Below are 27,472 nucleotides of genomic sequence, written 5' to 3' on the forward strand. Positions count from 1 at the left end.
GTGGATTTTTGCCTTGATCTGATTGGGACACCAGAATCCGGCTGGATACTGCTCTCAGGCTGTGGCGTGGTAAATGTAAGGCTGCTTCGCACTGCAGCCCTTCAGGCAAGGAGCAATTCTGGAGAGAAAGCATGCCAAGATACACGGTGCACGTCCGAGGGGAATGGCTGGCAGTGCCGTGCCTCAACGGTGCTAACACAGTCGGATGGCTGGGAAGGGAAGCTGTGAGACGGTACATGAAAAACAAGCCTGATAACGGAGGATTTACATCGGTGGAAGAAGTAAAATTTTATGTTCGAAGGTGCAAGGGTCTTGGCTTGCTGGATCTTGATGACACAGTGGAGGATGCCCTAGAGGACAATGAATTTGTTGAAGTTGGTAAGCAAAACCTTAGGCAATGCATGATGAAATGACTGCAATGGCACCTGAGTTAGCAAGCTGTGTTTTAGTTGATCTAAAATTGCATCAGAGATGGTGTCTAAGATTTTTATGGAAAAATACCAAAATGTAAATTCTAACAGAACTATTTAGCGTTTAGAAACTACAGGGTGCTGTATGTATCATCTCTATATGATGTCTTATATTCTCTGTGATTGTTCAGGAGATGGAGCATATGTCCAAGGACTGGGCTCTCCTGTTTCTGTCTTTAGATAACCTTAAATAAATTACATATACACTAATTATTTTCCTAGAATCATACAGATTTGTTTGGTGATGATGACTGCAAATTAGTATGCTTACTGTTGTGTATTGGAAAGAATAACATATTAATCTATACTTAGAGTACAGTTTACTCCTGTTCATGTTTACTTTGGATATTTCTTCTAGTTATAGAAGGAGACATAATGTCTCCAGATTTCATACCGTCTCAGCCGGAAGGAGTTCATTTGTATCCTTTTTTGAGCAAGCCATGAACTTTTTATAATTCCAGACTTATAATTTTCTAGATTTCCATGTTCTTTCAGTGTTCCTTCATTTTTAAAAGACATTGCCAGTTTTAATCAAATGGACTCTACTACTTTTGACATCATGTTTGCCATTTCTTTTCCTTTACGTGACTTTCAGATATAGCAAATACCGAGAACCAGAACAGGTAGGAATTACCAATGGTCTTACAACTCAGTAATGATCCTCATATTCTTCAGAGCTTGTGGAGAGTTAGCCACTGCAATATTCATGAGATCAGTGGCTGTTAGGTTTGCTGGGCCTGGGAATCTAAATTGTGATTTGCTCATTGCACTTTTATTATGGTGTTCCTATCTTATGAATGAGAACATGCATGATCTTCCTGCCATCGCTGAGCTTTTGCTGTTTTTGTTGTTGTTGTTTTAATACTGTGATCATTAGGCAATTCTATGTGTATATGTATCCCAAACTGAAAGGTGGTTCTTTGGTGTAGTATATTTCTTTAGATGGCAACAGCTTAACAACGGAGGACCTGGTCAGTTTGGGAAAGGGGCTCTACAAGATAAAGGTAAAGATTCTGAACAAACATGGCAAAAAGTCATGTTTATCTTTCTATGATTAGAATTAAATGATGTAATAGATAAACTAATGTTCAAAATACTCATTTTCTAGCTCACACCTGAAGCTGAAGCTAAAGTCAAACGATCGCGAGAAGTAATTGAAAGGATTGTAAAGGAACAGAAAGGTAAATATTTTTATCACTAACTATTAATTGTTTTTGTCAGACGCTGTGAAAACTATCTCAGGCTCTCTCCTTACCCAGAAATGTGTGTTTCTTGCAGTTGTTTATGGAATCACCACAGGGTTTGGGAAGTTTGCCAGAACTGTCATTCCAAACAGTAAACTTATGTAAGTTATGTGTGCAGCTCTCTTCTTCCTTTCTTCTGAGGAAAGAAAGAAGATGGAGCAGCTCTACACTGCATGCTTATGATTAGATGAGAGGGGGCTGCTTTAGTATTTCTGTTTTGTGCAAAATAAAACTTGAATTTCAAAAACTTACTTATTTTTTTATGTAACTTTTTTTATCTTCATAGGGAGCTTCAAGTGAACCTGGTTCGTTCACATTCTGCAGGTAACGAGAAATCGCTTGGTGCTTTCCCTTCCCTCTGCTGTTGCTAGCAGGTGGGTAACTGAGCCCATTACTGTTTCAGGTGTGGGGAAACCTTTGACCCCCGAGAGGTCTCGCATGCTGTTGGCGCTGAGGATCAATGTTCTAGCAAAAGGGTACAGCGGAATTTCCCTAGAAACCCTCCAGCAAGTTATCGAAGCATTTAATGGTAAAAAGAAAAAAAAAAAAAAAAAAAAAAGATGCTGAAAGAAAGCTTCCCTCTCTTTTGCTGTTATTGTTGGTGGTGTGGTTTGTTTGTTTTTGTGTTTGTTTTTAACTGTTTCTTTAAAGGATGTAGCTCAATGAGTCAAGCTATGGATGTTAACATGGATAACACCCTGCTCACAAACAGGCTGAGGCCAGCAGTCAGAGAGAGCTGTTTCCATACTGTCTACTCATGGAAGGGTGGCCTGCTGGAAATGTTAACATATTAAATGTTAAATACCTTTTTTTTTTTCTTTTTTTAACCACTGACCTCTTCTATTCCCTGGTGTCAAACCAACTGACTTGAGTCCCTGAATCCCTGGTGAGCCATAGGCCTTCCCCTGCAGAGCAGAGAGACATTTAAAATGCCTTTTAAAGTGTTTAAGTGTCTTTTAAAAGACATTTACTTGTCTTTTGAACACTGACATTAGCCACCCTAAATGGCGATGCCTCGCTGCTGCCATCAGTAGTCGGTCTGTGAAGAACACGATGCTGACTCCAGGCGAGCTCTTTTGCAAAGACTCAAGTCTAAATTTTTTGTCAGGTTGGGTGCATGCTGATGTGCATGCCAGTACCTTTTGGGACACCAAGACTTTTGGGTGGGGCCACCACCACACAGAAAACTGCTCATATTGGAGTTTGCTGAGCAGATGCACCTGTTTCTGTGAGTAGATCCCTGAGAGGTGCCCAGGTTTTCACGAGCAGGCCTACCAGGCAGACCCGCAGCAGAGCGTGGTCAGCAGTGCACATTGCCACCACAGCTGTCACAGCAGCTGGAGCAGAGTGTCCCTGATGGACACCGCAGCAGGGAGACCGAAGGGGTGTCTCTGCTCTTTGTTGGTGGCTCTTCATTGATGGTCCTTCTGGCAAGAGGTGCTACAGTGGCAGTGGTGACCAAAGAGCACCTCTGCTCCCTGCTCAGGACTTGCTTTGAGGATAAACAGGTTCCCTGGGCTCTATTTCTTCATTTCCACACATTCAGTGCCCGGAGGGATGAGGCAAGGGAAAGGGGTTTGGAGATGGTTTCTAGGAGGTACTCGGTGTTTAGTGAAGTGGGAAATGATCAGATAGCTCTGGCTGGTGGTCAGCCTGTGATGGGGAGCTAAGAGCGGCATTTTAGCTGCCTGGCCATGTGCTTATAGACCCCTAGCTGTGGTCCCCCCTCCTTACAGAACTGAATTCAAAAGGGAGTCGATTTCTTTATAAATTTTAGCCATTCTTGGAGCGTGGACAAACCCCTGTCTGCAAGACAAGTAGTCCTGTTAGTGCCATTGATAACAGATAACCATTACAAGATGTTACTGCGACCACCTTCATGTGCTGGCTTCTCTGTTTTCCAAGGAGCATATCAAGGGGAAACTCTAACAGAAGTTGTATTTGTTTTTTGTTTTCTTTCCAGCATCCTGCCTGCCTTACATCCCCGAGAAAGGGACAGTTGGGGCCAGCGGAGACTTGGCTCCCCTCTCTCATCTTGCTCTGGGATTAATTGGAGAAGGAAAGATGTGGTCCCCAAAGAGTGGCTGGGCTGATGCTAAATACGTAAGATTTAAAAGTCTTTAGATTTTGTGTACCAGTTTGAATTGGGACTGGGTTGTGTTTAACATCTCATCCTCTACCTTGAGGAAGGTGGATCCATGAGAATAGAACAAGTGACCCACATGTCAGGGGACCAGAAATGAACACCCAGCATGTTATTAAGTCTTAAAGAAATATGAAGTCATAGTATCATAATGCAGATTATAACTAGATTATAATATAATTAATTTTTAATTAATTAATTGTTACCCTGTCACTAATGCATCAGCAGATTGATCTAGCGTTGAACATCTCCAAGTCTGGCCTCTCCGACGTTTTTCAAAGAAGTAGCTTGTTCTGTCAATCCTAACACTCCTATCCATGAATATTTGTTCATAATATTTATCCACCAGATTTATTAAAGGATTGATAATTATACCATCATGGTAGGCTGTAGAAGTACACAGAGAGGAGTTAGGGAGGAAGGAGGCCAGCATGTGCCAGACCTTCTGTGTTCAGATGTTGGAGGGACCTTTATTATGAATCTCTGTAATATTTGAAGCATCACCTATGTAATATTTGGAGCATCACCATCTCAGCTTTTGCCCATTTCCCTGGAAATGCAGGAAACGATGGGAGGGGAAATGGGGCAGTAGACAAATTAAGAGCTTTGTTCTTCAAGTCGGTGGCTCCTGGTAGAGCTCTGTAGCAAAAATGGAATTGAAGGCAGCCTCCCCAGGACATATGTTCAACATGAGATCATCCAGCCTTCCCACCTTCTCCCTCTCACTCTCCCTGCTTCTGCCATTGCCCAAATAGTTCCTTGTATCATTTCCAGAGGAAAGAGGATCTGCTGTGGTTTGGGACCAACTGCATACCTCTGAGGTTTGTCGCCTCTTCAGCTGGAAGGGCTGAGAGGACTCATCAAAACCAAGGTTACACCGTTCCTCCATTTCCCACAGGAGTGATTTTATGGAACAGATACGCACAGAATAAACTGAGTAGGGCTCTTTTCCACCGGAGGTTTTTTACAGGAAGGGTTAGGGAATCATCTATAAAGGAACAGTTTATACCAAGCCAAACCTGCTGTGTGGTAGGGGGTAGGCAGAACCATCTTCCCAAGGTGTTTTCAGCCTTCTCTCATATTACTCTTTCCCATGAGATAATACACCATAGCTGTTCATGGGCTGTGACAGTATCTCACGTTGGTGCTCCTACTGCCTTCCTTTATAGAACTGGGAAATGAGGTGATAGTTTAGAAGCTCCAAAATGCTGTCCTTTATTTTGCCCAGCAGAAAAATTAACCTAAAATGTTCATAATATAAAACTGCTTTTCTTCCTTCACTTGGGGACTTTTTTTGTTGTTAATTCATTTATGGAAACAGTTAAGATTTTATAGTATTGGTGGTTGAATTACTGGGAAAAAAAAAATCATTAATTATCTTTTCATTAAACTCTTTCACAGGTCCTGGAAGCCCATGGTCTGAGACCAATTACCTTGAAACCAAAAGAGGTAATAAAGTGTAATGATGCCAGCTGATGAAAAACAAGCTTAGTCAATCACTAGTTGCTTTATACTTGCTATGTAAGCCTGAAATTAATTAACAGTCATTTTAAATTAAGCTACAGAAGAGTATTTGAAGTCAGCCACAGGGAGGGATACCAAAGACCCCATTCTCCAGCAGGGTTTATGGCAGCGTTCCCATTGCAACTCCCATCTACGTGGCAATTGCAGCTATCAGAGAAGCTGTGACTGCAGGGCTTCAGGACAGCAGAAAAAAAGTTCCATCTTTACCCCCATTTCAACACCACTGATAGAACCCAGTCCTTTTGCCAGTGGTAACTGGTACAGATCTGTATTCCCAACCACTCCTGACCCTTCTTTGGCAGAAGTTATCACAGTTGCCATCCCGTGTGTCTCCAGGCCAGTGGAACCTGGTGTAGTACTGCATTGATGAGGACAGGCTTCTTTTTGCTGATAGCCACAGCAATGCAAGCAGTACTAGTAGATCTATCCCTTGCAGCACCGGTGCAGACCTATCTTTTTGGTTGCCAATCAGCAGTTCACTTTGCTGTCTCTAGAGGCTTGGTATTCAGATCTGTCTTCATCTGAGCCCTCTGAAGGTGCTTCTCAGCCCTTTGACCATAGCAAGAGCTCAAATGACTGACTTGAACCGGATATCTGTCTTCTAGATTGGTTAAAACTGGGTGAGATGAATCTCACTTAAATATTAAAGTTTACATGGCAATGTAGCACATGAGAGGGCTGGTGAGGGGGCTCAGAAGCTGTAAAACAACAGCAGGGGAAAGAAGCCAAACCCAGTGTCTCCAAAAGTCAAACAGCAAGCTCTCATTGCTCTAGGTGACCCTGCTTGGCAGGGGGTTGGACTAGAAGATCTTCAGAGGTTCCTTCCAGCCTCAACCGTTCTGTGATTCCGAGATCAGCCTCATGTTTGTTTAGAACAAACCTGTGGCTCGTTTTAGCTGCACTCAACAAATCTTTGAAAGCAGTGATAATTTTTAATTCTGTTTTAACTCTCCATTTCTTTATTATCATTGTTGTTTGCACTACCCATGCTCTTAACTTCTTTGGTTTAATGACTTAAGAAATAATAATAATAATACAAATAAAATCAATAATAATGCTATTAAACATTCCACTTCCAAAGCACTTGGAAAAGATTTAGATTTTGAACTAACATGAACTAAATAAACCTCTTTCTTGGAACCACTGGAGTTCCAAAGGTGTTTATAATAACTTAGTAGGGTCATGAACATTGACAATTTATGTAGCAAAGATACCCAGTCAAGCTGTGCTTTTTATGATTTTCTTCAGGACAACCCAGGGAGCTTAGCAAAGGTCTTTACATGCCTTATACAAGAAAGAGAATTATCCCTGAGATGGGTAATTATCACAGCATGCGGAATAGCTGCAATGAACTCGCTGAACATCTGCTCTCTCTTTGAAGGGTCTGGCCCTCATCAACGGGACACAAATGATCACCTCGCTGGGATGTGAAGCAGTTGAAAGAGCCAGTGCTATCGCTAGGCAAGCAGACATAGTCGCTGCCCTTACGCTTGAAGTCCTGAAGGGTACAACTAAGGCCTTTGATACCGGTGGGTACTGGACCTTTCCTGACTGTTTGCTTAAAGCCATTGGAGAGAGGCAAAACCTATCAGTCTGATTTGTCTTACTAGACATCCACGCTGTGCGCCCACACAAAGGGCAGGCTGAAGTGGCATTTCGATTCAGGTCCCTCCTGGATTCTGACCACCATCCATCAGAAATAGCAGGTGAGTAATCTCAACCTTCACCCTGCCAAGTTGCACAGGACAGGCTGGGTCTCCCAACTGCAGCACCTATGCTTTTGTGTGAGGAGTATCTGCTTTTCATCCCATTGTTCCTCCTAGAGAGCCATCGATTTTGTGACCGAGTTCAGGACGCGTACACAATGCGTTGTTGTCCTCAGGTAAAAACTGAATTTATTTCCTTTCATAAAAAGAGAAAAATGATGGTGAAGTGCCCACCTCAAAAATACTGTTATCTAAGCATTATCTAACACCATTAGAGAAAGAGATTTTATTTTGTTTCTCCCTTACTTCAAAGTTAATATTAGTAGGGATGTGTAATTTGCTGATCCCATGCACACATCCCTCATGCAGTATCTGGCAATGCTGTGCTTGGGTCTGAAAAAGACTGGTAGCAGGGGGAAGGCACTGTTTTCCCCATTTGTAGGCTTTAGAGGGTATTTCTTCTGCACTGAAGTTAAGACCATGAACTGGGGAAAGGTGTTTCCAGCCAGAGAGATAAATTGTTCAGGTACCTGTCAAACATCCTGGATGAACACAATGCCATGAGCTTTAACATGAGTTGAAGAGAGCACATGCAAGTGGATCAGCACCCCCGAGGATGAACTAAGTGTCCAATCTAGCTCAGGTGCTAATGTCTTGTTCTAGGTCCATGGAGTTGTAAACGATACAATCGCCTTCGTGAAGGACATCATGATGACTGAAATCAACAGTGCCACAGACAATCCTGTATCTTTTCATGAATTTATTTCTTGGTAACATTTTACTTGTCCTTTTCTATCTTTTTTTTTTTTTTTTTTTTTCTCCTAAGTAATTATTTGTATACAAGGCAAAAAAATTCTAGTTGGTTTTAGTCAATAACTACCACTGGTTGCAATGGCAGCCTCTCTTCCTTTCCCCATATCTGCATCAGTGCATGCAAGTGTGTGCTGGGGCAAGGGAACCACCCATGCATTCAGTCTAGTGCATGTTAAGGTTTCCTAGATAATAATCTATATGCTTCTGTTGCATATGTAGATAGGTGGGACTTGGTAACCAAATGAACTTAGATGAATGGTGACTTGTATGAAACACCTGGTGATGCAGCACTGGTGAGAGTTGCATTCCAGGGCAAGGTTTGCATTCCATCAGGGAACGCAGACAAAACATATGTGACTGGTAAACCTCCTCGCAGTTCAGCCTGGTAAACTGTGGGCACACTTGTGCTGGCACTGAGCGAGGCTGGATTCTCCTCAGCATTATGAAGATGTTACACGTAACATCCCACAGATAGCTGACATGCATCACTGCTTGTTACTTGTCTAAAATTGTACGTGCCTTGGAGAGAATCTATCACGTGTGTTTATTTGTACCCCTAATAATCCCACCCCCTAATCAAATACCTCTTTTCATGCAGTCCATTTGAAAAAATACATGTCAAAACTGTGTCTACAAGTTTGGAGAACTGAGATTGGGCCTTCATTTTCTGAAAAGTACATAGTTGTGATAGAGTGTATTTGCAAATAAAAGCCTACTAGTGCAAACATACCTTCAGATAAGATATTCTGATTGCTCATAGATATCTTTCACATAAGCTGTATTTAATTCATATTTGTGCCTTAACCTCTCCTTAAAGATGGTGTTTGCTGAAAGAGCAGAGACCATTTCTGGAGGAAATTTTCATGGTGAATATCCTGCAAAGGTAATTAAGCATATATAGAAAAAAAGACATTATTGCTTCTGATTTTTTTTTCCTGTCACCTAGTTTAATGAGGACATCTTTTATAGGCTTTGGACTACTTGGCAATTGGTGTGCATGAACTCGCTGCAATTAGTGAAAGAAGGATTGAGAGGCTCTGCAACCCCTCACTCAGTGAACTGCCTGCGTTTTTAGTCACTGAAGGAGGCCTGAACTCCGGCTTCATGATTGCACACTGCACAGCAGCTGCCCTGGGTGAGTGCTTAAGTAGTACCAATAGGGCAAGCTAGAAAGATCAATTTACACTGAGGCAGTTGTAATTTGGTGGTTGTTGTTAAAGGATCACACTCCTGCTTTCCTTCTCTTCTCCACATGCTTTGAGCTGGCTGGGTGCAATGTCTGAGCATTCAGTGCAGCTGCAAATTATTTCAGCTCAGGGTTCTTTGTTCTGCACTGACCCATGAGCAAATTTAGTGTTCTGAGCATGCAAACCCATAGGTGGACTTCAGGAATGCTTGCATCTTGATGGGCTTGGCAGAGAGTCCTCTGTGTACAGAGTTGCCAGCACATGATCTCCAGCTGAAATCAGTGAGAGCTCTGCACCCAACAGCCTGCAAATCAGCTCAGATAAGGCTGTAAAATTCACAGCAAGCTCTGCAGGCAACACACTCTATCTGTCTGAGCCACTCTGCCAAACCTAGATCCTATGTTTGAATAGGTATGGTCTCTAAGTGGAGGCACCTTCATTCCTCAGTTCTCATAGGGACACCACTTGTGTCAAAGCTGGGCTGATACCCTTAGCACTCGGTGTCTCCATCTGATGGCCAGGTATCTACACCAGTAGCAAACTCCGCAGGAGTTTCCAGGGCTGCGTATCAGAGGAGCACACCAAAAAAAAGCACTAGTATATTTTTCCTCTAGTACTCATGACTAAACCAACAACAAGCATGCTGGCCTCTGTAATATTACAGTTCAGGGACACACGAACCCACATGAAGATAAACATGCCGCAAGCAGAGGGTAAAATGTAAGTAAGAGTTGCAAACAGTCAGGAACAGAGGACGTCGGATAATAAGTAGATAAATACCCTACAGAAAAACAGTCAATGAGCTAAATCGATGCAATAAAACGGCTCTGCCCAGAGGCTGTTTTGGGAAGTGGGACTGGAATATGAGCTGAAGGGCTCGTCGCTATGTTTGAAGGCTGGCAACTTTTCCTTTTGGCCAGAGTTTGTGATTGCTGCAGACCTCAGCTGCTGCTGGGCTCCAGGTGCCAGGGGCATCTGTTCTGCTCACAGGCCTCACACTTACAGCTTGTATCTGCCACCCAAGAGACCCCAGGGCATTCCCCAGCCTCCAGCACGGCGGTGAGGACAGCCCTGCCTCCCAGCCCATCACGGTGCTGAGGCCAGGGGCTTGTGGTGGGGAGTGCGCAAACTTTCTGTCTTTGGTTAATATTTGTATCTAAAGACCAGTATTTGGTGACTGTTTTCAGATGTGGTGGTAGTTTTCAAGGTGTTTATTACAAACAACTCAGCTAAAACATTGATGTGTTCTCCAAAGAGGAGCAGCAGTTGTATTCTCCACTGCAGTCTGTGGTGGTGGATGGGCTCTTTGCTTCAGGCTGGCTGTTGCTTCTGGTGTCACTGCCCTTTCTGCCCAACATTCACTGCATTGGGTTTTTGCAGTTTCGGAGAACAAAGCCTTGTGCCATCCTTCCTCTGTGGATTCTCTGTCCACCAGTGCTGCTACAGAGGACCACGTATCCATGGGAGGATGGTCTGCGAGAAAAGCATTGAGAGTCATTGAGCATGTGGAACAAGGTAACATTAAAACACTGACTTCCATACAAACCTTATGTATTTAACTGGATTAAGATATTAATGCCATTCTTTTTAGATGTTTAGATGATTAGAAAGAAGGCTTCATGCATCTGAAAGAACTATTTAAAAATATTTTATTAAGTATATACTTTTACAAGCAGTTGGAATAGAGATGAGGTAAATCCAGGGCTAAGTGTTTCCTGTGAAACAAAACTACTCAATACAGGATGCTCAGCAAAACTGTCGTCTCTTGCTTTGAAGTACAGATTGCTCTCTTGCTTTTCTGTTTTTTCCTTTTATTTATTTGTTTGGCAGGTGATGTGCTTAGATACAGATGTCAGCTGTTAGTGGAAGAACAGAGTAATACATAGGTCACAAACACTAAACTCATTTGCCCATTTAAGTTTATACATGTGAGTGCTCTAAAGACTTAGTTTTATGGAACTGCATTCTTCACGTGCAGACTAGTGAGTCTGAGAAACATGTTTCAACATTGTGTTGAGAAACAACATATTCTAGATCCAGCTGATTTAGCCAGCTCCTTTGGTGAGTTGGCTCATGAGAGTGAGGAACTAATGTCCATAATCACCAGGTCTGAGGTGGGCAGATAAGGTTCAAATTTTTCCAGAAAGAATAATCTCCTTCAAAGTTTCATAAGCTGAGCCTTTCTACAGCTCAGTCCCCTTTTTTTCATCTCAGCCCTAAAAAGTTTTCTGATTCATGATGCCCATTACTTGGGGTATTCAAGATACCCTGGAAGTGATATTTATGGGTATAGGACCCCCCTTGCTGTTGTGATTCCCTAGTTCTGGCTATCGAGCTGCTCGCTGCCTGCCAGGGCATTGAATTCCTACGCCCTCTGAGGACGACAACGCCATTGGAGAAGGTCTACGACCTTGTGCGCTCAGTTGTGAGGTAAGATCAGATAAACGCGACAGGCAGAGGTCACGGGCCGCTTTGGAGACCTGCTGCCGCTGGTGGTTAATGTTTGGCCAATGTTCTCACTGGGTCTCGTTGCAGGCCTTGGATGAAGGACCGCTTCATGGCCCCAGACATCGAAGCGGCTCACAGGCTGCTGGTGGAGCAGAAGGTGAGTGTTGGCTTCTGGCAGGGGCGGTGTGCTCTGTCCTCAGGGGCACACCACGGCTCTGCTCCGGGGATGTCCCTCGCTGTGGTCACTGGCCGGAGTCAGTAACAGCTCCCATTTGCCCGGTCCTGTGTAATAAATGGTTTACATTACTAAAACTGGCGGGGAGCTGCTTGAGGGCAGGGTCCCACACCCCTGCCCATCTCCATGGGATCCCATCTCCAATGGGATCCTTCTCCGGACAGGGATCCTCATTCCCCAGGTAGCACGCTGCCCAGCCATGCCCAGCAGGCTGCTAGAAGCGGTAAGGGGAGGTGCATGAGGGAACAGCATGGGCTTTAGCAGTGCTAACCCAGGCCAAGTGTTTGTACAGCTATGGGACTGCACAAACATCTCTCACTTGTTTGTAAAAGGTAAATAACAAACAATCATTGAGTGTAAGCAAATGAAAGATCCCAGTCCCCCCTCTGTAAGACTGTGCCTTGCAGCCGTCTGTCTTACAGCCTTGAAAGAAGAGACACAGGAGACTGTAGAACATTTTCCTCTCCTTGTCTGCCTTAAATACCAGACACTATCCCTTCCATTTTTCTTTAGGCATATGAGCTGTCATTTTGTTTCCTTGGCCCCTTCATGACCCAGGGATTTGGTAACTAGTGACAGTGATCCTCTCCCAGCTATTGCACACCAAGCATTTGCCTGCTAACAAGACAAGATGCAATGTTTTCACCTTGAATCCTTTCATCTCGTCCCCCCAGAACTGTCTTTTCCTGTCCTCTCTCAACTCCACATGCTCTTCCCTAAGCCCCACTCTTTGCTTTGCTACTTCTGCTGATCACCTACAGCTTATTTATGCAGGTCTAATTCTCAGCTACATCCCAGTAACTTTCCCTCAAGGTTTCCTGAACTCGAGTATTGATGTCTAACTGAGTATGAAGAGTAATTCTTCAGTTTTCCTTCCAACAATCCTGTTTCACTTTGTGATTTCACAGGTGTGGGAAGTAGCTAAACCTTACATTGAAAAGTACAGGAGAGAACACATCCCTGAGTCAAGACCTGGTTCACCAACGGCCTTCTCCCTGGGATCACTGGCAAAGAAAACACATATTGGCCACGACCACTCACATCAGAATGAACTTTAATAGTTGCTCTCCTCGGGTACAGAGCAGATCCTTTCCAGGACCTTCCCTGTGTATGGCTGTTTCACCAAAAATCAGAGTGGTTTCTTCGGATGACCCAAAAGAACTGTTTGTCTCACTCAGGAGCACATAGCAATGGAAGAAAAATGGCTCGCTAGTTTCTTCACATGTGAAAGACAGCTCTGTCATAATAGTGTGGATTTGACTGAACTTCCTGAGCTTTTGAAAACAAAATATTCAGACCTCTGCTGAAACCAGTGGATGTTTTGTTCAGTGTCTCTTGCATTTGTTCTCTCAGCTCTTTGCTTATCTTCTCTTTATGTGTGCCAAGGATACTGAACAGCTGAGATCTGTTATTCTCACCTCTTTTTCCTTTTTCCTTTGGGTAACTGCTGCAGTACCCTTCATTCTGCCACATGCAAAATTATCTCTGACACTTAATTCTTCTCTCTCGCTCCTCCAGCACTGTGCAAATTTTACGTGAGGTATACAAATTCTTGTGTAATGAGAGCATTTTTAGAACAGGTGCTTCACAAATCAAAAAAGCTGTGTGCAAAAGAACATGCTATGGGTATCATTGCTCCAGAACAAATACATTGTGTTCTGATGATGGACTACATTTAATGCAGCTTTCCAAGACCTATAGGCTCACATCTGCAATAAAAGTGGAGAGGCTTCATATACAGCTGTAGCAATGTGTTTTCCTGTCATGATGAAAAAGTGAAACAAAGCTTTAGCCTAGAAATAAGCAGGACAGGTGGCAATGGGGCCTGGGAAGGGTACAGACTCTTTCTGGGGAGGAAGAGGTGGTGTGGATGTGAACCAGCGCTGGAGACCTGCACTTCCATGGCTTCCTGGGCATCTGTCTGGCAGCGGAGGGCCTTGTCCCCATGGAGAAACTTGTGTGGTAACGTGCTCTGTGTTACAACACTGATCTCTGGCACAGGCTATGTATTTTGCAAAGGAGGACTCAGGACTTAGCTTCACAGCACAGCACAGTGACAACAAGTAAAGACCAGTTAAAAAACAGCACAGCGACAACAAGTAAAGACCAGTTAAAAAACATCAGCCTTGGCAGTACAGGCCTGATAACCATGGCCACGTGTGGGTTCAGCATGGACTAAAAAAACCTCCCTGGCCATCAGCTATGCTGCACAAGCAGTTGAATTGCTAGTTTGGGGCCACCCGTGTGTTTCTCTGGGTGGGACCTGCAATGTAAATGTGCCCCAAGGACAGGATTCACACCCACTGGAAAGCTGGCAGGGAGACACTGAACCTGGCCAGGAGAAAACATGACTTGCAGGGTGTCCTGCCCTGCGTAGAGCCAGGTGACTTTTGACTCGTCACATCAAGATATAAACACGAGCGTGGTGCTGGGCCCTTAGCCCAACACTACGTAGAGCTGGGAGTGAGGGTACCCACCCGTGTGTGAGATCCCAGCTCGGCCCCCTCTGTCCCTGGCCCCTGTCTCTCCCTCCTGTGCCAAGTCTGTCTCCACCCCTCCAGCTCTGGGCTCTCTGCAGCAAGCCTATCTCAGCCTCCTACTGAAGCTGTTCCATTTTGTACAAAATTGGCTATTAATTAAAATCAGCTGCGAGAGTGACCCTAGGAGATATGTGCCTGGTTGTTCATCCATTTGCCCTCAGGCTCAGGGTATGGCTACATAATAGCTTCCCCAACAGCAAAACCAGCAGGCACGGCTCCTACCTGCTCCACTCCTACCTACATCCACGTGCTGCAGCAGCCAACGCAGTGAGTGTCGTTGCCAAAGTGAGCCACACTAACAACAAGCAAAAAAGAAATGTTCTGTGTTTCAGTGTGCTGTGCTTTCCCTGGCAGCTGCATGGACGCAGTGGCAGCAGCACAGCAAACCACGCAATGGCAGGGCCATGCAGCCGGCCATCAGGAGCCACTTAAGCCAGTTACGCTGCTGAAGGATAACCACATCCTCTAACTGCAAACCTCCCGCTAATTATAGCCCTGGGGCATGCTCCAAAATGGCTACTGGATTTGGCCACGTTGATCAGGCAAGCACATGGTTTGAAATTCCCGTCAGAGCTTGTGCATGAGAGCACATTCCCCTCAGGTCAGTAGTTTCAGGCCACAAATGACTATTTCTGTCCAGCAAGAGAATATTTGAGGTTTTCCTTATGCCAGCGTGGTCCCGCAGATGTTGTAGGCACTTCGGAGAAGACGTACTGCCTCGCTGCACAGCAGAGGATAGGCACTAGGCTCTGCCATTGCATGTAGCAATTAATGGCAATTACAGCCTGGGGCTCATATTAGGGCTGCCACCACTGCCACTCAGTTTGCCCTGCCCTACTGCCATAAGCTCCCATGTGGGAAAACAGAACCAAAACAGCGTGAATGTAAGCAAAATTTTTAACTTGTATTTCTCTTTGCTATGAGGAGTGATGTCGCAGGGCCAGGGGTGTTGCTTCCCACTCACCTCTTCACAACTGCCTGTGGCAAATGCAGCCGTCAGCCCTTCCCCTCCCTCCATCCTGCCCTGGTGCACAGCACCTCGGGGCACCCAGACTTGCTGGGCACCCTGTGAGGAGCTCTGCCTTGCTGCACTGCACACCTCGGGCTGCCAGGGACCAAGGCATGGCCAGGACATGCTGTAGCACTGCTAAGCTCAGGGGCACTGCTCTGACCGTGCGCTGCTTTTCGGAAATGCATGTGACAGCACTCCGACAGCTTTCCCCACCTGCCTGCATTCACGTTATTTGTGAATGCTGTCTCAGGCAGAATGGACAGTGCAACAGCATGCTTCAGTTGTTATTCCCAGTTCTATAAAAGTAAAGGTCCACACCTACATCTGGCACAACATGTGCTTGCAGGAAAATGTATCTACTGACAGGAACACCATTAAATTAATTTATAAAATGATTTGGTTGGCTAGTCAGGATGAAATCAAACATGAAGAAAGATACTGTATGGGGTGGCTTGCATGTTTTAGATGTTAACAGATGACCCAGTGCTCAGGGAGATCAGAAAGACATAAAGCTCCTACATGATTATGATGGCTTTCAAACTAGAATGAGACTGCTGTCGCTCATCAGGAATCTAGTTCACTAACAAGCACCATTCCAAATGTGCATACCTAAGACCCTGGCCCTCTGTTACAGGTTTCTTAACATTACTCTTCCCAGTTAATCTTAACTAGATCCAAACTTCTTTCTTAGAAAAATGGGATCATTAAGGTTGGACAAGTCCTCTAAGATATCTGGTCCAACCATCTCACCCACCACCAATGTCACCCACTAAAATATGTCCCCAAGCATCATGTCCAACCTTCCCTGAAACACCCCCAGGGACAATAACTCCACCACCTCCCTGGGCAACCCGTCCCAGTGCCTGGCTGCTCTTTCTGAGCAGAAATGTTTCCTCATTTCCAACCTGAACCTCCCCTGGCACAACTTGAGGCCATTCTCTCTAGTTGTATCACTGGTTACATGTGAGAAGAGGCTGACACCCAGCTTCCCACAACTTCCTTTCCTTATTCATAGATTGTTGGTTTTCTGTGTTTGTTTGTTTTTGTTTTCCTCAAATATAACAATTTTATAGTTTAAAAATATACAGAAAACTGTTTATTTCTAACAGGCATGTTTAAAATCATTTTTATGCACCGGAGAAGAAGGAGAGAAGGACAACTGATATGAAGATGCACCAGACGGCTGATATACCAGATAGGTAATGCATGGTAACGTTTATTTGAATAAAAGGGCTGGTAAGATGAACAAGCAATCAATTTACCAGTAAATACAAATCTGATTTGTCTGTCACTTTGAAATATTCCATGCCAATTTGATTATAGCAGCTTCCTAAATTACTGTCTTCCTTCAGTAACTGCTCGTTATCCCACACCTCTCGTTTTTATAGACAACTTCTCCTTTAACTATAACATAGTCAATCAATGTTTGATGTCCCCCGAACTGGTAAATCAAATGCTCCCACCTAAAAAGACAACGAGATGTTTAAGAATATCTGTTACTTGCATAAAAGCAGGTCACATACCTAGTATACCTGGCAATTACAAAATATTTGCTTAAACCATGGGAACCATTTGCTTAAACCATGGAAAACACTATTCCCTGTTGACGTTGATTCAAAATTCCACATTTACATGTACATGTTGGTCTCTTGTTGAATGAATACAATGAACTAATGTACAAATCATTACAGAAATCCTTCCACAAAATAAACACGTATTATCTTTAGATAATTTGTCAATGTGCACGGGTTATTTGTAATATTAGCCCTAAAACTATGATGCTTTATCTTTCACTGGAGGGATTAAGGAGAATGAAAGTGGGTCTAAAATGCTAGCTGTGTCCCTTTTTATAAGTAAAAATAACTTCTAAACACAAGGAATTCATTAACCTCTCCACTATCCTCACAGTGAAAAATTAAGTCCCTTATGTCAAATCACATTACAAACGATAACAGAAGAACATACCTTGATGAATTTATAATAACAAGGTCCCCCTGCTTGCCGATCTCTATGGAGCCATGCGTGTCTGATTTTCCCAGAGCATAAGCTGCATTAATGGTGGCAGCTGCTAGTGCTTCATTCATTGACATCTTCATGTTTACACAGGCCAGATGCATCACCATAGGCTAGCAGGAAAATTAAGCAGAAAATGGGAGTTACCAATAACAAAAATAAAGTTGTTTATGCCTCAAATCCCACAGCACTCTCCTCCCACCTTATGCAACAAAAGGAGTTGTCCCACATGATGTAAATCTTGCCAATTCCAAAATGAGAAATGTGGAATCAGGAACTTTGCAAGCTTTTTTTTTTGAAGCCTCAGTGCATTTGAAAAATCAACCCCCTTTAAGTTTCAAGAATTTCTGGCAAAAAGTACCAACCCACATAAATAGGCAGGAGCAATTGTCTAAGCTGCGCATGCAGTACTCTGTGGATACGAAGAATGTTTTATGTATGTAAGATCTACACACAAGTCATACTAGCGGGAGATTTTGTAATTTTGTGTTGTTTTAAGTATTAGGGATAGCTTACCATTGAAAAACAGTATGCATTAGGATTAAAATCACTGCCAAGAGCAACTATAACTCCTTCATTTAACATTTTTCTAGCTTGAGGTTGCTTCAGTCTAGTGGGAAAAAAACGCTTGTCAGTACAATTCTCTTAGTTATTACATGATGAATTACAAGAGCAAAAGTCATCACTCAGTTTGGCTACATCCATGCATTCAGTTACACCAATTCTTTTGGAGATGAAAGGCCAAATCCTCCTCTTGGATACCTATCACCCTATGGACAGCATAAATGGAAACTGTGATCCACTGTTTTTGCAGTAATAACATGTGACAGTAACCACTATCAAGCACCACGCTGCAGGCCACTGAAATGTTGGTATTTATCCAGGCCTCAGCCACTTAAGGATTTACAAGGTGAAAATCTTCATTTCTCAAAAAAGTAATTTTCTAGTCTTTTAGCTTCAAAGACAGACTTGCAAACATGAGCAGAGGCATAACCAATGCAATAGTCTCTTCCTGATTCTGCTGGCAATTCAACATAACTTGACAGTGTGAGTTTCATTTGTATGTATTATTGGATTTCTCTCACTTAGCAGTGTTAATGCAAACAATAGCTAGCTTCACTAGCTAAAGCTAGCTGCTTCATAAAAGCCTCATGCTCCCACTGAATTCTATATAAACAACCCACCGGGGTGCTGTAACTTCAGGGTTATGCGGGAATCCAGCTTCATAGATCTGACCTTCTACCACCGATAAAATCCACTAACGTTATGAGCATGATGTCCCTGGTTTACATTACTTGGCAGTTAGGAGGTACCTCTGTAGTAACCACCAACTGAGCTCTGATCTTATGAACAGTCGTATTTACAATCAACTTCAATATCAGGAATAGCTGTTTCAAAACTGTTCAGACACTTGGTAAAGCAGGATAGGTGTTTGCAAGGACGGTCAGCAGCCTTAGGAAAGACACTCACTAAGGATTTTTAGCCAGAGCTGCTGTAACACCAGCAGCACCAACCATAATTTCCAGAAATAAACCAGTGTAACAATAAAAATGAAAACACAGAGCAAGAGCTACTCAAAAAGTAGTTTTAAAAGCACTGCAGTTAACAGAAAAGAACAATAAACAAGATCTCTGAAGAGCTTTTATTTAGTATAAGGCAATTCTCTTGCTATAGAAGTCTCCTAGCAGATTTATGAGAAAACACCATGATCTGTACACAACAGGACCCTCTGAGAGTTAACTGCGTCTAAAAAGATTTGTCTGAAAAGCTGCTCCCTGTCCTCACATGTCCTCTGTGCTCTACTGCCAGACTCCTACTAAGGAATACTGCAAACAACTGTTAGCAAAGGCCAAACTGAGAGCATGTTTATCATTAAGCAACCCTTCAGCTGCATTCTCTGGCCCAGTTCTGGTCATCATATGAAGCCCTGGCTGCTACAACTTTTCTTAAAACCTGGGACTACTGCAGGGGCAGGACCTTGTGAGGTCTGAAGTCTCATAATTAGTAGTGGAGCTGAGGGAGGCCAGCATCTCAAAGGATGTACCACATCAACTCACAGCAACTTTTGCTCATATTAGTGCCATGCAGCTTTTGGCCCTCTAATACTCTTAACTAGTTATCTGTTGTACCTCAAACATGGCTTCCTCTTTTTAGAGTACATTAGAACGGGAGATCTGTGTTCAATAAATAGTGCACTGGACACCAGAACAAATGAGGCCTCATTACCATTACTCACAGCTGATCATTATCTCAGTCTGAGACTTATCCTGAGGTTATAAACCTTTCACTGCATGGATTCTCTGGAACAATGTGAGCTACAGCTGCTGCCTATTCCACAGGTAGATATGGTTCTGCTGTCTCTCCTTTACCTCCCTGCCCAGGGTCAACCTGCAGGACCAGAAGTTACCTCCAAGATCTGCATTCTGGCAGTGCGTTTAGTTGCAATTAGCCAGTGGGTTCAGAAGCAGTGGTGCAGGATATGCTAACCACAAATATGAGCACAAGCACAGACACAGAAGTGAACATGATCAGAATGACACAGATAACAACTGCACAAGCCCTTCCAACTCCTCAGAAAGCAGGCCACTGAAAAAAAAAATCAGTTTGAGGATTTTTCTCTTTACAGAATAGAAGGCATTATTGGGTTGTGGTCCTCATGACCTAGAGTGAAGCAAGTGATCCATTTATGCTTATCTGAAATCTCTGCACATGGAAAATAGTGCATTTAAGCCAATTCTGCTCAGCATTGCCTGGGTAAAATCAGATCAATTTTTTACAATGTTACCCAGTCTTTCACCTCTTAAGACAACCAAAGGACTCATTTCCCAGCAAAAAATTCTTCAAGAGAACAAATACAAACACTGCAGATAAAAATTGCCTGAAAAAAGGCCAATTCAATTTCCAAAGTTTAAATGTGTTGATGAAAACCAGTCATTCTCTTCTTAAATGAATGCCTGATTATTGTCAGCCTATCACGAGGGCTAAATTCTAGTGTTGACTAAACCACTCACAATCTACTGTGAGACTTCTCAGAAATAGGGTACTGCCTTGTTTTTGGGAATGTCCACCAGAAATACGACATGAGTAGGCTCATTCAGCTCTTTGTGATTTGTCTTCACTGATCCTGCCTGCTCATTAGGAGACAGATACAAGCCTACACTTTTGCATAAGAAGACCCTAAACCACAAATATGTTTTTGTTGTTCCAAAAGTTTTTCCTCCAATCTAGTGGCCTTACCTTAGCATGTAGGCAGTAGTTGGCAAGAGGACAGCTGCACACTTAGCTCTTGCTATTGCTGCAATGCCTTCATCACTAACTTCTTCTAGGTGGCTGATAGCCTGGGCTCCTAGTTCAGCTCCAAGCTGAGGGAATTATCAAGAAAATTACTCAATTAAGGTGAGTAATTTAACAGTTAACAGTTAATTCAGTCAAAAAATGTTGTTATCAAATGAGTGGAGCAGACAACTAATTGTTAATGTCAAATTTACTAAAAGAAAAATCATAAAGAGTGCCTGAAAGAACAAATGAAATACAGAGACAAAATATTTTCTACTTTACTGCATGAAAGGTTAATCAGAGAAAGGTATTAACCTGAGAAGAAGGGAACTTTCAGTGGTGTTTTTGACAGATGAACGTGTACACTATTGGCCAGCTATGGATAAAACCATTATGAACTCCTGTTCACAAAGTAAGCAGAAGAAAAGGGCTGACAGAACTGACACTGGTTGCAGAACAAGCAGTGTGACTGCTGCTTTCTGTGGTGAAGCACCAAGAAGGCTTTTATGATCAATTAAGATTTTCTTGAAAATATAGCAGAGAATAATCTGAACAGAACCCATGGGAAAGAAGAAATCTTTAAATGATGGTATAACATTGAAAGGGACAGACTTTCTTTAACAAAATAATTTTGAGCCTATTCTTGGTTAAACCAACCCTCTGAGTGTGCTATACTGCACATCTTGTTACTGCTAACAGTACATTTGAGGAAAAAGTATTTCCCCAGTTGCATATAAACTATTTTTTTTGTCATCCTTGGGTGGATAGCCACCTCCCCCATCTGTATCACATGTGGAAGATAAGCAAAGTTGATGTTTGATTAGGCAGTGCATGTCAGTCACACAGGTCAGGGTTTCCTTCCAGGTCCAAAACTGCACAACGGCTGCACATTCATATTGTCTATGAATGATCTACTTCATAAAGTATTTGAAAAGAAAACCTTGGATGTGAAAACTGCAATTCTTTCAAAGACTGAGGTCTAACAAAAGCAACACAAAACCAAAAGTGGCTTAACTGAACATTAAGAGAGAAGTACCTCAGCAGATTTCATCGGATGGAGTTCATCACCATGGAAGTTAATCTGTAACCCTATATCTTTTCCAGCTTGAAGAATTCTCCTCGTAGAATCCAGATCAAAGACTCCCTTCTCACAGAACACATCTATATTGTTAACATGCATTTCACCACTTAGTTTGAGTTCTTTCAGTTTAGGGAGATGGTTATTGATAATGTCATCTGCGGCCTCAGTAGCAGTTTTCCCTCTAATGAAAATAAAATGTTACAGAGCCATAAGAACAAAAACTTTGAAGCTTGGCAAATATTCAAATCATACATGCAATTACCAGATCGTTTAGAAAATGATGCAAATACAAATCACTCAAACTTCAGATTAAAAAACAAAAGATGCTGTAATTTATGTACACTCAAACCATGAGCTACTTTCCATTCAAAAGTATTAGCCTATATTACTATTTATTTTATAAGGTTGGTTTCTTTGGATGCTAACCAAAACATGGGACATTTAAAAACCAATACTTCTGCTTTCCTATTCATATATTCTGACCCAGTTGCACTGTATCCTAAAACACAACCATGCAAAATATGTAAATGATTATTTTAATGTCTTAAATGATATTCATGCAGTATTTTTATGCAAGTATCAAGGCTCAAAGGGTATGTGTAGTGTTTTTTTTTACCTCTCCTCCTTTTATGATATCATTCAGAGCAATAGCTAGATAACCATCTCTAAATCAGAGAGGCCTCCCGAGATTAGATCTGCCAATGTCAGAACCATTTATGAACCTCCTATTACACAAAAGATAACCCAGGAGAGATAGGTAAATGGCTCTGAAAGAATGAACAATCCCAAAATATGTAATAGAGTTAGTATTTTGCAATTTTAAGATCTGAAGATAAGTGACATACTACAGCTAAATGTCTGTGACAGCTCAATCCTCATTTCAGGCACTGTAAAGCATGCGCAGACCAGAACTGCACAAGTGCCATATGTGGGGGAGTTCAGGGTTTTACAGTGGCAGTAAATTCAAGAAGCCCCAGTCTGCTCTGATTTACAAATGAGGTTGTGCAGTTATAAAGCGGAGTAAAACCTGGCACGCTGCCCTTCTTTTGTTCACCTTTCACAGAAACAGTTCTTGGGCTTGCTCAGGCTCTTACCATGTCAAGCCTTCTCCCTTTTCTGCTTTAGGCTCAGTAGTCTTTGGAGGACTTTGGACTTAAAAATTAGGACCAGAGCCAAGACAAAACAGTCTTGATCTCATGTTTTTGGGGACATAATGCCCAAAAACTGAAAACTGATGTTGTTCTAATGCAAGAGGCTTTTGCTCGGGAAATCACTTTGAAAATTCCTTCCTAAAGATGAAAAACGGGCCCAGTAAAGCCTTACCAATAAACTAATAATAATAATAATAATAAAAAAATTAGAATCAGATAGCCCCAAAATCATGAATTTAATTCAAAATGATGACTACAGGAATGGTAAATCAGTTACTTCTTTGCCCCCCTGCTTTAAGCCTGCTTTTTAGGTTCGATTCTTAAAGAACCAGCAATATTCATAGTCCAGAAGTTCTAATGCTGCAAACATTTCTGCAAGGTCAAATGGAGAGGAACAAACATTATATAAACCTATAGCAAAAGAAAGCGTTATTTTTTAAGACTTACATAAATCATAAAGATTTAAGTAAAAAGAGTCAAATCGATCTTAACCTTTTGTTTACATGATTTATGCATATCTACAGGACACTTTTATGGAATATAAAGATGAAAGGAAACTGGCATGAGCTTATGTGACTTGGAAGATGTCTGTTTAACAAATCCTAGAATCCACAAGCTCATCACTTATTTGTATCTGAATCGTTCAGAAGAGCAATTTCCAGCCCCGAACCTGTGGGCAATGTGCTCCCCTTGAGATCTTCCACTGTTACAGAAGCTGCAGGAAATTAAGAATTGAAAACTTGAGCTCAACAAAACACGATGCCACCTTCACCGTGTAACTTGCCCCAGATGTTCATGAGCCAGTCAAAGGCAGAGGACCACTCTGAACATTCAGGCCTTAGATCAGGGAAAACTGCAAAATTCTTCCCAGAATAAAAACCTGAGGCAGAATCTAAGTTTGATGGGTCAAAGAAAATGCAAGCAAAATATTCCGGACATGAGCATATGAAGAAAACAGAAGAGGATTTAAGAAGACCCAAACTGGGAAACATAAACATATTGTTTCAAATATATTTTGTTACATTTTAGGAGAGCTGGGCAGAACAAAGTTTTCTGAAAACAACCAAATTTCAATGAAAAGCAGTAACACTGAAAAAGAGCAAGAAAAATTAAGTCACATTACTTTGGCACGGAATGAGCTCCACAGTATGTTGATGAAATGCCAATATCCATGGATTGCTTAGCACGTTCAATCACTCTAAGCATTTTAAGTTCCGTTTCTAAATTTAAGCCATATCCACTCTTGCACTCAACCAAAGTAGATCCTGCTCTGCGCATGCGTTCAAGTCTGTGTTTGAAAGTATTGAACAGCTCTTCTTCTGTGGCTTTCCGAGTGTGTTCCACAGTAAAATGAATACCTCCTCCAGCCTGGTGGATTTCCATATAGGAAGCGCCTGCCAGCTTGGGAGAAAAAAGAAAACAAAAACAACACCACACACATACAATTAGCCATTAAGTGTGTATTTTCTCTTCAAGTGATTATGGAAAGTGCCTTGAAGTCTCTTTGCAGTGAGAGAGAAAAAGATAAAAAATATCCCCATTAATCCTTCCTCCCTCCTTCTCTCTACTCTTCTCTCTCCCCTCCACCTAAGCAAAGAAACAATGTAAAAAGCTACATAAAAATAATGTCCCCTGGGCCCTAGGAGAAAACCTATCTCTAGCTTACAGATTCATTTATGTGGAAAAACAAGAATGAAAGAAAAAAGACTTCAAGATTAAGATGGGAACAAAAGGTGACACTCCTGGATTGCTTCAGTTAATGCAGAAGTGCACTGAGACTGGCTGCAAAAGCTGCAGTTCCACTCCCCTTGCAGCCTATCAGTCCTCACAACTCAGCCGTCCTCCCTCACTTGTATTTCATGACAGAAATTACATTATTTTCTACATATGAAAGACAGATGTCACTAGAAAGAGTTATGCATTAAAAAAAAATAAAAGAGAGAGAAAGAAAAATCCAGCTCTGTAATTTCATGCTGTTACCTTCATTGCAAACTCATGAACCCTATCACCAGCCCACACTGGATGTGTATGTGCATCTACCAGGCCTAAAGAAAACAAAGCAAACGTACACTCAAGTTATTTCACTGTAGAAGAAAAGCATTAACATGCAAGCAACTTAAATGGGCAACAGAAGCTCCCCTACAAAGCCTCTGTTTACAGAGAAAGAAAAATCCAAAATGTCTCCAGGAAACTTGCTCGGTTTCTCATGTTGTTTTGATGATGTTTTATTTGTTGAAGTGATAAATTACAATCTTTGAAATTGTTTACTACCGTTTATTTGTGTTCTCTGAAGAAAGCAAAGTGTTTATGCTGGGCTCAGCACTCTAGCACTTCAGCAATTGCCCGCTTGCTCCAGTGGGAGCTTTTTCAAAGAGCTGTGAAACCAACACTACTGAATGCCAAAGTGCATTTCAAAAAAAAAAAAAAGAGGTCTAACAGCTCATGTGGTAATACCACCAGGAAAGTTTAAAATGCAATATACTTGCTCAGAACCAGGTAAAGTTTCAGAGTATGTAACAAACTCCTGTACTGCCCTTGGACCTCCAACTATCTATGAACAGCACCGAGAGAGATGAAGCTCCACAGCTGAACAGCTGATGGAAAGGGGACAGAAAGAGATGTGAGATTTAAGTCACTCAGAGAACCAGCTACATTACAGCTGTGATCTACGATACAGATGTAAGGTGAAACAACAGGAGACACAGCTCCACTACAAAGCCAAAAGAAATACCCTGAGTGCTGCAACCTTACCCTTCCAACAATCCTGATGAGAAAGGTACCATACTCTATCCCCCACCACAAGATATTATCAAACCAGTACTGAATGAAGAGGAAAAAGGACCAAGGAACGCTTCACATGTGTATTTTGTCTCTAAGCACTTGCAGCCTTTCTGCATTACATCAATATGACAAAACAAACCTACCCGGCAATACGCATTTCCCTGTGCAGTCAATTTTTCTTTCAAATGTTGCTCCTGAAAACTGATTGCGAATAACATCTGCGGGGCCCACAGCTTTTATATAACCATCTCTGTAAATAGATGATGAACAAAGGAATCTTGTATCTCTTTAAAGGTCAAGCTCCAAAAGTGGTCAAAGAGCCCCTGAAGCAACAACTCTAGCAGCAGAGCAGGAACACTGAGAACTGTTAGCAGGACTAAAGATGCACAGAGGAGGTGGCTTGCTAATCTTACAGAGGCACAGCAAATGATGGGTTATGCTATACATTTCTAGTTCTCTGCCGTAACATTTGTCTTGTCCTCTCCTCAGACTCCTTTAGGATGATACCTTGGTACTCTGTTCTAACTTCCGCTAGACAACATTGTTATTGTCTTGTGGATCAGCAAATGTAACACATTCCTCCTGCAAGTATCTGCAGGGCATTCTTCTCAAGGAAGCCAGTGGCACTGCTACCCCTTGCCTCCCTGTGAGCTGTGGGGATAAATCTGCTCGGGGCTGATCTTCAGTTCAATGGGCGTTTTCTCAGGGTGGATCTGGAGGATCGTACTGGGGATCTCAGACTGTGCTGGGCACAGGGCATGCCCTGAATGCACAAGGCTCGACCTCGCCACACGAGTGGAGCTGTCAGGCTCTGTTCTTTAAGCCTCGCCTTCCTCCAGCTCTTTTCAGGCATTGTGGACAGCAGCTGGGAGTCATCACAGGCAGCGCGCTGAGGGCACCTCTATGCTAGGCAGCAGGGCTGCCAAGAGGCAGGCACGGTCACAGCCAGAGCACTTAGGAACAGGAGAGAAGAGATGGAGCCACATGCATTCGTTAACTGCGATTCTGTTAATTGCACAAAGTGTTTGTGTGATTGCTGCTAGTTCACATCAGTTCACCTAGAAGTAAAGCAGAGAACAGGGTGACAGTCACAATCTGCAGCATGCAAGAAGATATCATTAAGAGGCTAAAGATGAGCACACAGCATTAAAAAGTAAGTTGGTAGGATACTGATTGAAATGATGGGAATTACGAGCGCACGCTTCAAGGAATCGTTTCTTTCCCATCCCGCTGCACACCCCGGAGCCCGAGCCTCGCCCCACCCAGACCCCATCCCCACACTGCCCACCGGGGGCGAGGGCACCTGGCCGCCCTGCAGCCCCCCGGCCCTGCCACTCACTGTCCCACCACCAGGCTGGCGTTTTGCAGCACGGCCAGGCCGGCCATGCCGGCCTGCAGCAGGTACTTCTCGCCCCGGCCGCACACCAGCACCAGCTGCCGGGCGTTCTCCAGCAGCAGCCGCTGCTCCCCCGCCATGGCAGCGCCAAATGGCGGCCGGGGGGCGGCCGCCGCTCGGCTCAAAGTCCCCCGGGGCGGTGCGCGAAATGGCGCCTCCTGCACCCAGGGGGGCCCCGGGGCGGCCCCCTTGGCAGGCAGGGCCGGGACTCGGTGCCCAGTACCCCAGTGGGGTTTCTCAGGGTGCTGCTGGCAGGGTCACTGGGCTGCTTTCCCCATCACAGCACAGCCCAGACCCCCGCAGGGGAATGGGGAGCTTCTGAGCTGGGTGCGTGTGCTGGCACCCGTGGCATCGCCAGCCTGCCAGCTGCAGCCCCCGAGGGAGCCTAACACCTCTCAGCGCCTGGATATCCAGGCAGACACTCGTTTATCTGGGTAGATGCTAATTTATCC

At 43.2% G+C, this 27,472-nt stretch overlaps 2 protein-coding genes across 4 annotated transcripts; one reads left to right on the top strand and one right to left on the bottom strand.

Moving 5' to 3' along the window:
* Positions 1-13,510, top strand: HAL (histidine ammonia-lyase). The gene is made up of 20 exons (XM_005020346.5): positions 1-378; positions 829-889; positions 1,066-1,093; positions 1,400-1,474; positions 1,579-1,651; positions 1,749-1,815; positions 2,001-2,038; positions 2,118-2,243; positions 3,678-3,817; positions 5,259-5,306; positions 6,763-6,910; positions 6,992-7,087; positions 7,205-7,263; positions 7,751-7,831; positions 8,718-8,783; positions 8,870-9,035; positions 10,468-10,602; positions 11,409-11,517; positions 11,623-11,692; positions 12,679-13,510. Exons 1-20 carry the CDS (start codon positions 132-134, stop codon positions 12,826-12,828), a joined length of 1,983 nt encoding a protein of 660 aa, XP_005020403.2. The 5' UTR covers positions 1-131; the 3' UTR covers positions 12,829-13,510.
* On the bottom strand, positions 10,720-27,158 carry AMDHD1 (amidohydrolase domain containing 1). Of its 3 annotated transcripts, none has more exons than XM_072036372.1 (9): positions 26,964-27,158; positions 25,768-25,874; positions 24,824-24,888; positions 23,967-24,244; positions 21,648-21,873; positions 20,573-20,697; positions 17,852-17,945; positions 17,288-17,448; positions 10,720-11,817 (listed from the first exon to the last, which is right to left on the bottom strand). In XM_072036372.1, the coding sequence occupies exons 1-9, from the start codon at positions 27,098-27,100 to the stop codon at positions 11,778-11,780; spliced, it is 1,233 nt and encodes a 410-aa protein (XP_071892473.1). In that variant the 5' UTR covers positions 27,101-27,158; the 3' UTR covers positions 10,720-11,777. The 3 variants fall into 3 exon arrangements, with proteins under 3 accessions (XP_071892473.1, XP_012955825.4, XP_071892474.1); XM_013100371.5 differs by lacking the exon at positions 10,720-11,817 and adding an exon at positions 16,512-16,785 and having other exon boundaries at positions 26,964-27,157; XM_072036373.1 differs by lacking the exons at positions 10,720-11,817; positions 24,824-24,888 and adding an exon at positions 16,512-16,785 and having other exon boundaries at positions 26,964-27,104.
* Between the last annotated feature and the right edge of the window lie 314 nt (positions 27,159-27,472).

The sequence above is a fragment of the Anas platyrhynchos genome, chromosome 1 (genome assembly GCF_047663525.1).
Source record: "Anas platyrhynchos isolate ZD024472 breed Pekin duck chromosome 1, IASCAAS_PekinDuck_T2T, whole genome shotgun sequence".
Taxonomy (NCBI): Eukaryota; Metazoa; Chordata; class Aves; order Anseriformes; family Anatidae; genus Anas; species Anas platyrhynchos.